We start from the raw sequence: 14,205 nt of genomic DNA, 5'->3' as shown, positions 1-14,205 counted from the left end.
ATGTGTTTTGACTCTTATTTGTGTGTGTGTATATATTAATCACGGTCAGTGAGAAAATGCCCGTAGGCTCACAGTGTCAAGCGGGCATCTACAAGCAGCATCATGGAAGGTATAATCATCATTTTCATCAAGATCCATGCATGGGCAGAGAGCCCGTCGTTGTCCACTGCACATTTCATCACTAGTTTTCACCTTTCCTGCGTCTTGTGGCAATATGCTCAAGTCGTTGCCGCATTTATTTTCTCGCACAAAGAGTCAATACGCTCCTTGAATTGAGCAAAGGTTCTAAGAACTTGGGAAAAGAAACGGAAGGAAATTCTAAGGTGCGGCAGCGCCAGGGGAACAGACGGCAAGATAAGTGTTGTGGGCTGCGGTGTGGTGGTTGAACACAACAGCGTGGGTGAGATGGAACCTTCACCCTGGTAGATATTCTTAGGTTTTTTCCGGTAAAGTCACGTAGGTAAAAAAACAGCTATCGTGCTGTGACGGTTCTATCTGAAGACAGAAGCTTGTGTTGCCTCCGAAACGTCGTGATTTTTATTTTATTTTTTATTTTACTTTTATTAATTTTTATTTTTATTTTTTACCTACGTGACTTTACCGAAAAAACCTAAGAATATGAATCCTTGCAGTCACGAAAGCTTCAAATCTAGAATTAATACCCTGGTAGATTATACAGTGCTCTCAGCACGAGTGGATACATTCATGAGCGAAATTCAAGGAAAGATTCCAATTGTAGTAGCGATAGAATTGATAAGGAGACGTGCAGCTTACGTCTTTATTGTATGTATGCATGTGGTGGGCCGTGCTGGCCTTAATAGGAGCTCGCTATCCGCACTTTCCCCAAGGCTACACGGGGTAGCTTTTCGTCTTCCGTGGGTATACGTGTGTACACGTGAGCGGTGGTGCAGCGGTTAGCGCTACGCTGCGCTACGAACCCGGCGAGCCGACTTCGATTTCCGCTCACGGCCAACTCCAGTGACGATGATCTGAACCGGTAACGGGCCTCCCCTAGGTCGACTCAGCCTCAAATTAGTACCTGGAGCGGTGTGTAAACATCACCACTGGGGAGACAAAGGCGGCCGGGCGTGGTGTTGGCCACCCACCCCCTTTCGCGTGCCGTGCCGGCCATAATAGGTGCACTTGCTCCAACAGTCTGCTCAGGCTATACGGGGGTGGGAGATCTTTGTCTTTGTACGTGTGAACACCTGTGTATGTGTGTGTGTGTATGTGTGTGTATGTGTGTGTATGTGTGTGTGTGTATGTGTGTGTAAGTGTGGTGTTAAGGTGCACAGGTGGCGCACACATGGGTCCAAGCTCACAGACGCGTTCGCACGCACGCAGCGTAAACAACACGTCGTCCTAAAATACATCGGTGGTGCTGCTACTGCTGCTTGCTAATTGATGTCGCCCAGCTTGGGCTGACGCGTGAGCTCGCGAGGTGCACGGCAACCACGAACGAAGGTGGTCTTCAGTCTAAGACAATGTTCATCACAAATTTTCACGGGGGGGGGGAGGAGGGTACGTTCGCCGATAAGACATCGTCAGTGTGAGCGGTCGCCACACCATTGGAAACCATTGGGAGGTTTGACAGCATCGCGATGATGGGGTGCGTCAGGGGTCACACTTAAAGGGCCGTCCATAAATGACGTCACGCACCTAGGGGGGGGGTCGGATATTTGTGACGATGTGTGACGAGGGGGGGGGGTTGAGAAATGTGACGTCACATCAAAATGCGCAACTTTAAATAAATATAGACAACACGTTCTACTTAATTAAATAGACTTTTTAATAAATGTTTTCTCCTACAACATCAGAGTGCAGCGCCACATTAAATACGCCACATTAAATACGCACTACAATGACAATAGTTTAAAGCGATTTGAAGCATGGTTTATTTTCAAAATGGAAATATGGTTTTGGGGGGCGGGGGCAGAGCTTTGTGACGTCATATTTGAGGGGGGGGGTCTGACTTTTTGTGACGCCGTGTGACGAGGGGGGGGGTCAAAAATCGTCCAAAATCGCGTGACGTCATTTATGGACGCCCCCTTAGGTCACCAGAAGGTCCCAGAGGGCCTTGCGTTGAAGACCACTGGTCTACGAGAGATGTATCTAACTGTGTCAGGTGGGCCACGTTCAGGTCACGGCCAATTCTGACGATGCCAATGCACACACCGCCGTCGCTTCCTTGCGATAGCGAAGCTCGTATCGTGGCGTGACGGCTGGTCGCTGGGAGGTCTGGGGGGAGGAGGTATACAAAAACAATCTGGGACATATCGTCGTAAGAAATTCTCACTATCACAGAAAGAGGGGAGAACTGCACGTGAATAGATTGTCTTGAATTGCGCATTATTACACAACTGACACAAACAGGACTTGCCCCAGGAGGACCTACACATTTCCCAGGACAGCTACCTGAAAACAGTGTGATCGTGTGAAAACGAAGACAGGTGGAAATGCTGCTGGGACACTGATCAGGATGCGGCTTTGTTGAACTAACTTTACATCGTAAGTTGCCAACCGTGATAATCAGATGAACGACTCTTCTTCTCGTGTTTCCAGTGCCTTGTCCCACTGGGGCTTCATTTGCCTTTGATAATGGTGCATATAACCCAGTGTACGCACTGCCCTGTTGAGGACACCATAGTCCTACTGGAGGCTAATGGGAGGTTCATGGCTTCAATTTTAGGAGGAAAAAAAGTCCGTATCAAATGTTCAGCCTTGGGTCAAGAAGCATGTGGATAGTTTGATAACCAATGTGAAGTGATGATGATGATGGGCCAGTATTAGGCTCCCACCAAAGCAGTTCTCATCGGAGCTAGATTGGCCCATTTGGTAGAGAAAGCGCTCCTGATGAAGCCACTAAGTTACTCGATTGCTCCATCTTCTCGTGTCACCTGATAGATCATGTGGTTGCTGCAAACCAATGACAATGATCTTGGATCAAACACTGAAGGGACTGGATCCCCGTATTCTTGAACAGGGAAATTGAGTTTTCAGGTCCATACGGCGTACAGCCGTTTCAATATGGGCACAAAAAACAACCTCTTTGTTTGTGTTTCTCCCTTGTGATGAGACCTTGTAGGATGAACGTGGAGATGTTTAAGGGGCACGGGGTGATCAACAAGGTCTGAATTGGTCTGTAATAAGGTCGGCACTGATAAGGGGTTGACAGGTATGACATCTGCATTCACGAACAAACCACCACGTCATTCGTTTTAAAACCATCCTACTTGCGATCCTCCCCGAAATGTAATGAGTCCCAGCATCTCGCGTGGGGCACAGTGAACCGTTCAACTCAAGGTAAGTGATAATAAAACAGCTAAGACCCCACTTGCTTGCCCATCGCCACATATATAGCCTCTTGTTGTTGTAACATCTCTCTCGTTAGTTCAGCAGTTCCACTGCTGGATTATATTTTTACCGCCTGAGGACGACCGCTTGTGTTGCTATCGAAACGTCGTGATTTATTTTATTTTCTACCCACGTGACTTTACCAAAAGAACCAAAGAGTATGGTTTCCTGCAGTCACGAAAGCTTCAAATCAAGATAGAATGTAGTCTTTCATGTGACTTAATTTTATGTTTTAAGTACTACAAAGAATGTATTACAGTATTGCGTGCGAATGTACAATATCTGTTATTCAAGAGTTTAACAATGCTTCAATTGTTTGTTGTTGAACCTTAACATATTATAACGCTGACCCTACATGCGTTTAAATACAAAGCATTATTGTGTTCCGACTTACGAACCGTGGCCCAGGAACGTAACCCGTTCGCAAATCGAGGACTGGCCGAGATTCTCCGTGCCCACGTGACGACACTTCGCGACAAGTTTTCCCACGCAACTTTACGACACCGTGGGGGCGAGATTATTATTTCGCGACACTTCGCGACCCAACCCCTTTACGGCACTTAACATGGCGGCGCCCTTGTGATGTTGGGGTCTTGCTACGTCTCGCGTGGTTCTCCAAACCACGGCTCCTGGGCAGGCCCCTGCACTCTCCTTGCTGCCCCTTAGCTGCCCCTGCAGTCCCCTTAGCTGCCCCCTGCTCAACTCGCGGCGCCATGGCCTCCAGGTGCGCGGACATCAACGCCAGGGTGGCTTTACTGACCGCGCGTTTCTCCAAGAAGCCCCCGCTGGAGCCCAAGAGGGTCCTGGCCCTGCAGGACAAGGCCGGCTTCAAGCGCGAGGCCTTGGGCGGTGAGTGCCTCCCCTCCCCGTCTCTCTGCCCGGTCAATCCCCACGGCCCCCCCACCCGTCTCTGGGCTCCGGGACAAATGCGATGCCTGGCGGCGAGGTGATGTGTGGATTGAGCGACAGCTTTTACTCATCTCTCTGGGTTTTCTCTCTCTCTCGGCTTCACGCGATGCAGGTTTGTGGGTTAGATCGCGTACGTATAAATGTGCCGAAACCCTCCACCCGACACAGCCAATCCGTAAAGGATTTGTCACGTAAAAAAACGCCAAATAGTTACTACTTCAGCCCACCGGTGTGTTGGAGAGTGAATCCACAACACTCTACGTGTTAAGCTGCGTGTGGACTGACTTCATATCGTCCTTTTGGACTTACACGCGATGCCAGGCGGCGAGTGGATGTTGAGAGCTGTGTTGAGTGTTGGGGTGGTGGTAGGGAGGGAATGGGAAGCTTGGATGCGGGCAAGCGGCAGAGGAACGGGGGTCTCCAGACGGCAAGGTCAAAGAGTGAATGATAGAGGATGTGGTTGGAGTGCACTGTAGTGAGATGTTAACTACCTCTCCTGGTATGCAGGAAGTTGTGGATTCGATCCCGACCCTGACGCCTGCTGCTGTATATTTGGAGTTTGCGATGTCTCTCTCGTCATCATCACTGTGGCTAGGAGATGTTAACTACCTCTCCTGGTATGCACGAAGTTGTGGATTCGATCCCAACCCTGACGCCTGCTGCTGTATATTTGGAGTTTGCGGTGTCTCTCTCCGTGGTCGCGTATATATTTTTTGCTCTGGGTCCTTTAGTTTTTCCCTCCACATAAAAAACATGCTTTTAGATTATTTATGCTGCTATACATTTACATATGATAAGCCACTTCGTCGAGTGATCATTTGTGGCCAGGTCGCTTTACCTGGTAAATAAAATAGTGTTGGTGTGTGTTAGTGTCTGGGTAACGCTGCCGGAATGGAATTTTTATCTTCGCCGTCGTCATCATGATTGCTGCCAATTCTGTCGTGATGACCATAATTATCGGCATTTCTATTGGTTATCGCTGTTATATTCTTTGGGTCCTTCGGTAAAGTCACGTTGACTTTACCGTGACTTTACCGAAAGACCCAAAGGATATTAATTCCTGCAGTCACGAAAGCTTTAAGTGAAGATTTATCGCTGTTATGTGGATATCATCACGGTCTATATCATGACTGTCATCGTCGTCATTGCTTTTGTCGTCACTATCATCACTTCATAGTCATCACAGTAATAATTATGGACAATGATAGTCAGAGGTATCGTCATCATCAACCTCATTGTCACCAATATACCCTGGAATGGTGACAAATCAAAGCATCTCTAACTCAGAAACATATACATAATGGTTAAAAACCACACGTGGTACAATCTTGCGAGGCGGATGTCGTTTCAAGAAGAAATGATCTGAATTCATAAGATGTGATACATCGAAGCGAGGGGAGTTCAGATACATTTGACTCACGGTGCCTATAAATACAGTATTTGTCTACCCGTGGGTATTGGTGTTGCCCCAGTTGAGAGGGCACTGTGTTTCATCACTGCCTCCCCTCTCCGTTGTGATGTCATTCATACTACATTATACAAAAAAAAGTTTTGCTGGCTGACTTCATGCTTGGACTCCTGTATGGCTGACTGGCGCGCAAGTTCGCGTGCGCGGTAGTGACGTCATCCACATTCCAAAGGGTTTTTCTGGGTTCGTGCCTCGTGTTGACACACCCCCACCCTCCACCCCCACCCTCCACCCCGGCCGTATATCCCACGCAAATGGGCAGGCAGTGTTCGTATTTTAAAAACAATGTTTAGAAAACACCGCAGTGTACAAACAAATTGAAAGTACATACATTCAGAATATTTATACTGGAGGAATCCAATAAGCTATAAAGTTCGGCTGTCGCAATTTTCACCTGAAGACGATGGCTTGTGTTGCTATCGAAACGTGATTTTTTTTTATTTCTACCTACGTGACTTAACAAAAGAACCACAGAGTATGGATTCCTGCAGTCACGAAAGCTTCAAATCTAGATGATAAAGCTCTTGTTCACAGATGTCCAGTATGGGGGGGTCAGCACGTTACAACAACAAATAATACGTCAACAACGATAGGATTGCTTAGCATAGGAAAGGTAAGCAAATCTCAAAAAAACATACATTACAAATATGTGCTTGTATCTTCACCAGACTGGGTTAGTATGTGCATGTCCCTTACAAGTGCATAAACCTACAAGAAAAAGAGGGAAGGTTACAGGGACATTGAGGGCATTGGAGGGACATTGTGGTGTGGTCAGTGCCAGTTGGTGAAAGAAGCAACAGAGTTGCAGAAGCACAGTTCGAGGGTGGGGGAGGCACAATACCGAGAATCATTATTACGACATTTAGTTATGGCCCAGTGCAGTGTAGTGAAATGGCAACCCAGATCTGATGAATCATTGTCAATATTTCTGATAATTTTATGTCACATATGTTCCAGATATGTCATTCACAAAAAAAACCTTAATCCAGACCTTAAGCTCTGGGACTTCATGCCGATGCCAATCGCTTTTGCTGTGTGTTTATTACAGAGGCGACGTGCATCACGGAGATGATGCTGCTCATGGCATGCTGGAGGCTCAACAACTTTACTGACTCGCCGTGCTCCAGCGAGATCAGGGCCTTCTCCAACTGCTCTTCCAAGACGAAGGTAGTGACACGGCGTCCGTCATTCTGGTCGTTTAAATAAAAATGTAGTGATACTTTTGCAATTAAAAATCTACTTTGCAATCACATAGGAATTACATTCATAAAATATGTATAATACTCTACAGTAGACCATTGGTTAACAGTGACATTGGTTAATGGTTTTTCGGTTAACGTTTCGCCTCCCATAGGACCCCATGGTTTCGACTAGCGTTAACATTTTGACTAGCGGTAATGTGTTTACGTGACGCACGCGGGCGCCAATTTCAGCCAATCCGAGCGCTCGGAAGTGAGCTCAGCATGGAACGGATTAAAAACGTTAACCGAGGGACTACTATAATCGGTATTTAACTTTTCTTTCTAAATCCACTGCTGGATGGACGCCTTTAAAAGCATTTCGTATATAGTGGGGGTTTTGACGGTAGTTCACGATGCAGGTGAGTTTGGGGGGTTGTATGTATGTACGTATGTAGAACTTCTTTTGCACCGTACATAGCCAACCGTGCTATTCGGAGGTGCGGTTAGTTGAAGGTGGGTACCGCTAGCGATTTAGATATCGCTTGCCATTGATGTTAGCCATGGCCAAGGCAGAACAGAGGTTTGCCGGCGTCATAGCGGGGCGACGCCACCGTTCCTGGCAGAGTCGCCCTTGAAAAAGAGCTTCTTAGCTCAGAATCAGAATATTTATTGATACTGGAGGAATGTGATGAGCTTTAAAGCCCTTTTTCACAGATGTCCAGTAGGGGAAGATCAGAACGTTACAATAACAAACAGTACACAAACATGATAGTAGTGCAGAGTTCAAGCTCAATGGGGCTTTACTCTGGAAATGAATTTCTGATTCTTCATCAGTCCTAATCTCTCTACTGTTAAAGGAAGGCAAAATGCACACAACGCATACAAATCCAAAAATGTATTTGTTAAGCGCACTATTTGACGCGTGTATTGTGAGCGCAGGAATAGATTTGTATCGATCGATCTAGACAACTGTACACGTCAAGTCACCATCTCCATCTGAAGAAATCTTGCGGGGAGCAAATTTGGTGGCGTGGGGGGGGAGAGAAAAGGAGGCAAGTGGGTGAACTGCTGAGTCTCAGTCGGTTGTCCTATCACGTTGGTTGTCAGTGATGTCGCTTGTCAATCATGTTGGCGTACTTCGATTTAAAGCTTTCGTGATAGCAGGGATTCATATTCTTGGTTCTTTCGGTAAAGGCACGTAGAAGGGAAATAATAAAATAATATAAAGAAAACAATAACGTTAAGAAAAAAACGCCACTTTTTCAAAAAAATTCTTGCTGTGGTTTTCACACCTGATGATGATTGCTTGTGTCGAAACGTCGTGAGAATTTTATTTTATTTTATGATTTCCCTTCTACGTGACTTTACCGAAAGAACCAAGAATATGTTGGCCTACCTTTGGCGGAGCTGCGTGCCGGCGTCGTTGACGCGTGAACAGCTTCCGCTTCTCTCTCACAGGCGCAGTTGAAGGACGAGCAGGACAGCGGGAAGCGTACCCACAGCATGATGAGTCAGAAGCAAGCCAACGCTCTCCTCTCACGCTTTCCCATCAAGGCAAACGTCAGGCGAGGCAGATTCTGGGATCTGGCATCTTCGCAAAAGTCTTAGTCCCCCGATATACACCACGACAAGTTTGAGGTGCGACCAGCCTTTTATTTTACGAGGTGGCAATGGTATTCATCAGTCCAACATTTTCCCAGCATTGCGATAAGTTTATTGACATTGAATGAGGTTCTGCTGGAATACGGTGATGTCACCTTGTAGGTATGCAATGATACATGGCTTAAAAAATATAGATTCTTAGGCATGTGATGTACGCCTAAAACCATCTGTGAAATCATCTTGTTATTCAAGAACATGCAGATGAAGCCGATGTTGCATCGTGGCTCATGGAACAAACAGAACTGGTACACGACAGGAAAATGAGAAACATTACAAACGAGGCAGTAAAAATCAGACATCGTGATCCCCAAATCATAGCAATTTTAATTTCTGGGGAGTAAATGGTGACACGTCTATGGCCTTGTATTTAAATGATTAGGCACATGTGTAGAGATATGGTGAGTTGTGTGCGATGGCGGAAGTGATGCTGGTCAAATTTGTTGTGCACTATAATAAAGGCATTCTCTTACAATACAGCGTTGTAATGTTTTTTAGACCGTAAATGATAATGCCTTAGGATTTCGTGTGACACAGAGCCTAAATACCCGAGTCACTTTTTTGTTCCAACAATAATCGGTCCAAAATGTTGTCGAATTATATTTTCCCATAGTTTTGGAGAAGAAGAAAAATCTTAATAATAATCTTACATTGGTGAAATAAGTGAACGTAAATGTCGAAGCAGTCGTTGCAAACATTACCATCGTTTAGTCACCGAGCCACACTGCACGGACAGTTTGAGTTAATGAAAGGGGCGAATCTAAATATTACCCGTCACATTCTTAATTAACATTGCCCAAGAAAATAATGTCCACAGTTGGTGGTCCAAAGACCACATTTCGTTGCCTTTATTCCCTGTCTACAAATGGAAATTTCCCAAAAATGTCAGATTGGTTTTCTATATTTTTTATGTTACAAGTCAATGTAAGAGGAGTGTCAGTTTGGTTTATCGTTCGTGCTTTTGCACCTCCGACACTGCCCTTTCCAAACGTTACGTTCAGTGAATATGGCCGTTTTGAAGTGTACACGTTTAAACCCACGTCGAATTATGTGTTACACTTTACATTTTTCTATTGCAAGTTATTTCAGAGGTGAATAAGGTTGTTTGCAACGTCATTCAAGTTGGTTACTTGTATGTGTATACAGTATTGTATACTTGTACGTAGTTGTGTTTGCTGTAAAAACACATTAAACCTTAAAAATAACCATACAAGTCTCACCAACTTCATACTTTTTTTATTCTGTCTGCCTGTATTTAATAAATGTCAATTAAGGATGGCATTAAATAGATAAAATAAGTGGCCGATGATTTTGAAATCAATCTCGATTAAGGCTCAAGATGTTTTTAAGGGCGTCCGACTTGTTCCACCCAGGATTTTTGGATAATTCATGGAGCCTGCAGAGACCCCGTGTATATAGGAGGATGCACTTCACAGCATGATTCTACTGCTACTACTACAGTCATAGGTCACTGCAGATGGGTGCCTCGTGAATTGTATTGCTCCATCCCTGTGTGATTCACCAACCCCAACTAGATGTTGCTGGCTCCTTGCCAGGCACCAACACGTGTTGACCTCTCTTGTATATGTGGCTTATCGAAAGTCTTCCTGCATATTCGGAGTTAACAACAATCTCCAAATACAAACGTTTGAAAAGCTAGCTTCAAAAACTTAAAATGTTTCCATATTTTGAGAAACCCAACGCAGAAGATTCCTGGGTTTAACCTTCCACGAAGCTCATGGTCCACCCTAAGCCGCATCCGCACAAACCATGGCAGATTCGGATACCTGGTGCACAAATAGAAAATTAAAAACTCTGCAGTGTGCGACTGTGGTCATCCAGAACAGACCGTACAACATATAGCGACGAATGCCCAATCCACAAATACGGAGGAGACGTCACGGCGATACACTACTCCGCTGCTCCTGATGCGGTTCTTTGGCTTGACCACCTGAATGTGAAATTGCAGTCGTCGCTCTGCATCTACATCAGCCGTACGAAAGAAGAAGATATTTTGAGAAGCCGAAATTATAAAATGTTTCGTTTTCTACTTTTTAGTGCAGACCGGAGGAGAGGTGGCCCAGTAAGTTAGTGCAATGTTTGAATAGACTCCCTCAATCTTCACCAGTGGCTTATGAGGAGTGGGGGAGGCCTTCATCCAGCAGTTGATTGACAGCTATATATAGTTTTTTTTTAAATCATACACTGAACTATAATTGTACCATGTGTGAGCTTTGTAGTTTCTAAAACATCACTAGGATTTATGTCCACTAGTAACAACTGTTTATATTTTACATAATATCCTGGGTGCTGGTAACATTTTTGTTTATTTGTTGGTGCTGTAGGCATTAAGTGTATCCATCTAGTATACATTTGAGGGCCATTCATTTGGCTTGGACACATTTATAGTCATGCGAGGGACATGATCAGTGTAATCTGATGTAGTTTTAGTTTTTTTTACGGTAGAGGAAGGCGAGTCCGTTGTCTTCTTGCATGATGCAATTTGTCACCTTGGATAGAGAATAGGGCATTTTGACCCATGCTGCAGCACTGCCAGGGGAAACAGATGCTTCCTTATTACCTGCTTGGAATGCGCTTATGCATTGATTTCTTATAATCATCGTCATCACGATCCTTGGGCTGATAGCCTGTAGGTTGCTTATACCCCAATCGCTATGCTTATCTTCGGGGTCCTATTTAACCAAGTGCATCTTGAGACTAGCAGCAGGTCTTGAAGGACTGGTATTGAACTTTACAGCAGCTACGCGATCTGGTGGATGGAAGAATGCCATGGTGAAGTGTCGTTGCATCAATAGGTTTGGCCAAGATGACCTCTTGATCTTGTGGTCGAGGTTGCCAGCGCTGAGTTTGAATCAAGTGTAGTTCGTTCGAAGTCATAGCGCAGTCACCAATGACTGCACATAATCCCATTACATTTTGTATTTGTATTTTCACTTAATTTGGCAAAAATTTCCAGTCCTGAGAAACATTTCAGTTTGACTGCTATGCTATGAATATTTATATCATGGGCTACAGGAAAGTGCACAGCCCACAGCTTGGAGAAGTGTTCGCTTATAGGGATCTCAGAAGTAGTTCTGTGGTGTCCCATTTTGTGGGCCATTCTCCAGCGTGGGGTAGCACTGTTCTTGTCAGAGTTACGAATGGACATTTCTTCATCTCACGACGAAGCCAGGGGAATCGATTGTGGCTTGTGGTTTCGAACATTCTTCCATTAGGCGCAACCCAACATTTTAAACACATTCCTGCGGAGGGAGCTGGTAGGAACGTTGGGCTGCTCGGTCAATGGCCAGGGTCAACAGCGGCGTGGTGTATTCCACAAATATGGCCGACTGTAAGGGCGGGCACAAGCCGGCGTGAGTAGGTTAAACGTTGAGTTTTATAAGGGCACCACGGGGTGACCAGCCCCTCCACACCCAGCCCCACCCCTCCCAACCCCCACCCAGCCCCACCCTCCCCACCCAGCCCCTCCCCACCCAGCCCCTCCCCACCCAGCCCCTCCCCACCCTCCCTACCCTCCCCTCTCCACCCAGCCCGACCACTCCCATTTTTGGATGCACGACGGACGGACACAATAATCCCCTGTGGGCTGGTGGAACCAGGTGGTTCCTACCAGTATGAATCAAGCTATTCCTTCATGCATAAGTATATTTTGGTCGTCTGTAAACTTGGCAGAGTGCTCAATCAGTTCATATACAGGGTGCTTCAAAAAAATGTGAACACTGCTGAGAATTTGCAACAACGCCACAAGAAAAGTGCCTCCGGCCTCTGGAGACTACCTGGAGAAAATTCTAGGCACGCGTTGACGATGATGGCGAAAAAGTGTAGACTCTTTGACTTTTTGAAGCCTTTAACATTACATTTGTTATCATGTTACAGTGTATTTATTATCTGTCCTTTTTACAAGAAAAACGATAGTCCCATATAAGTGTTAACATTTTTTTGAAGCACCCTGTATTAATTTCCTGGTCAAGGATCTAGTCGGCCCATGACCCTTCTTTTGGTTGCTAGAATGAGTGCCACTATTTTATCGAGTGGCTACCCTTTGGAGGCACGAGTCCTGCCATCGGGATGTCAAAATCCCAGCGCTGACTCCGTGGCCGCCACTGGAGATTAGCGCTGCTGTTGACGGTCGGGCACGGTTGACTTCACTCGTGGTTTTAGGAGCGCTTCGCTCGAAGCGTGTCCACGATTGTTGAGTCCACAGCCATCGCGGTTTTGTTGTAGTGACACATAAATTGTATCCGTTTACCTAACAGGCATAGCTTAGTAGCTAACACGTGTTTGGCAGAGCTGCCGTTTGCAATAGCCCAATGTTTTGTCAGTGTATACAGGCACACACACACACGCGTAGCAGTTGTTCAAAAACAACATTTTATAAATCGAGTCTTGTATGTTGCACAGAAGTGAGAGTGTCCCCCCTCCCATGCTCTGGTGAGGCACATATCTCCATTCATGGCTCAGAGCCAGCGGTGGAGATTCCACGTTCCCATGGCTGAGGCTAGTGTTTAAAAGTGGCACTTGATTTACACTCGTACCATATACCGGTACTTATAGTCCCGCGAGGCACATCGTTTGTCATGACATTCTAAGTCGAGGGCCCTTAACTAAAATGATTACAACCAGCACTCTAATAACATAATAAATTACGGGCTTTTGTTAATCCAGACCTGGATGTAAGCCTCCCCGTGCCATGTCGGTCACGTGCGCTGTTTGAACAAACTTCGCCAGGGCATTAAAGGTTTCGCCCGTGGTGGGGATAATGAGATGTATTGAAGTGACTTTGGAAATAGTTCTGTGGACTTCATCTTCCGCAGTAAGTCTGAGCATTTGTCAGCGTTCACTCTTGTGATTCCAGACCTTCGCAAAATGCGCTCTTATCACTCCACTTTAAGTCTGTTGCAAAAGTGGCTCAGACTCCAGGATGGATCCCGAACATCTGCTGCCGGTAACTGGGTCCCAGGTCTTTGGTCCGGAGATCCTGGTAAGGCGGCACTGGCCGTATCGCTGTTTATTTTTACTCGTGTTTTCGTGATTTGCTAACCTTGCATATAATTTTCACTGCTATCGTGTGTTGGTGTTGTTTGTTGTAACTTTCTGACCCACCCCTCCTGGACGTCTGTGAAAAAGAGCTTCATAGCTTATCAGATTCCTCCGGGTATAAATACATATTCTGAAAAATATTCTGATGTTTGTATGCAGGTACAGCTCCAGATTCACCGTAGGCTGTGGTTCATAGCCGGCATCGATTGGGGTATGTTGAGGCTGGTACGGCACATTATAAAAACTATAAACTATTATTTTATTAATTTAACCAGGTAAGGCTCACTGAGCTGCAATACAGCTCTTTTTTACACGCTTTTATTTAACTCACTCTGTTGTATCCTCACATATTGTAACTCAATTTTAACCCACTTCCCAATGTGGTATCGACTGCAAACTTGGTATACGTATGTTATACTGATGACAACACTATATTCTATCATTAAAAATAAAAATATATTTTTTTAAACATTATTTTTTATATGTTATGTTTCGGCTTGGGTCTAATTGTCCACGCTCAACTCACGTTGGCTGTAAATCACCACGGCCCCTTACGTTATGGCAAGCTTCGGG

General features: G+C 45.4%; 1 protein-coding gene across 1 annotated transcript; it reads left to right on the top strand.

The window, feature by feature from the left end:
• The first annotated feature begins 3,896 nt into the window (after positions 1-3,896).
• Positions 3,897-9,046, top strand: CHCHD1 (coiled-coil-helix-coiled-coil-helix domain containing 1). Its single transcript, XM_078875624.1, has 3 exons — positions 3,897-4,203; positions 6,780-6,898; positions 8,371-9,046. The coding sequence occupies exons 1-3, from the start codon at positions 4,068-4,070 to the stop codon at positions 8,518-8,520; spliced, it is 405 nt and encodes a 134-aa protein (XP_078731750.1). The 5' UTR covers positions 3,897-4,067; the 3' UTR covers positions 8,521-9,046.
• Positions 9,047-14,205: the final 5,159 nt, after the last annotated feature.

Source organism: Lampetra fluviatilis, chromosome 41 (genome assembly GCF_964198595.1).
Source record: "Lampetra fluviatilis chromosome 41, kcLamFluv1.1, whole genome shotgun sequence".
NCBI lineage: Eukaryota > Metazoa > Chordata > Hyperoartia > Petromyzontiformes > Petromyzontidae > Lampetra > Lampetra fluviatilis.
Note: the sequence above shows the minus strand (reverse complement) of the source record. Positions and strands in the feature narration are given on the sequence as shown.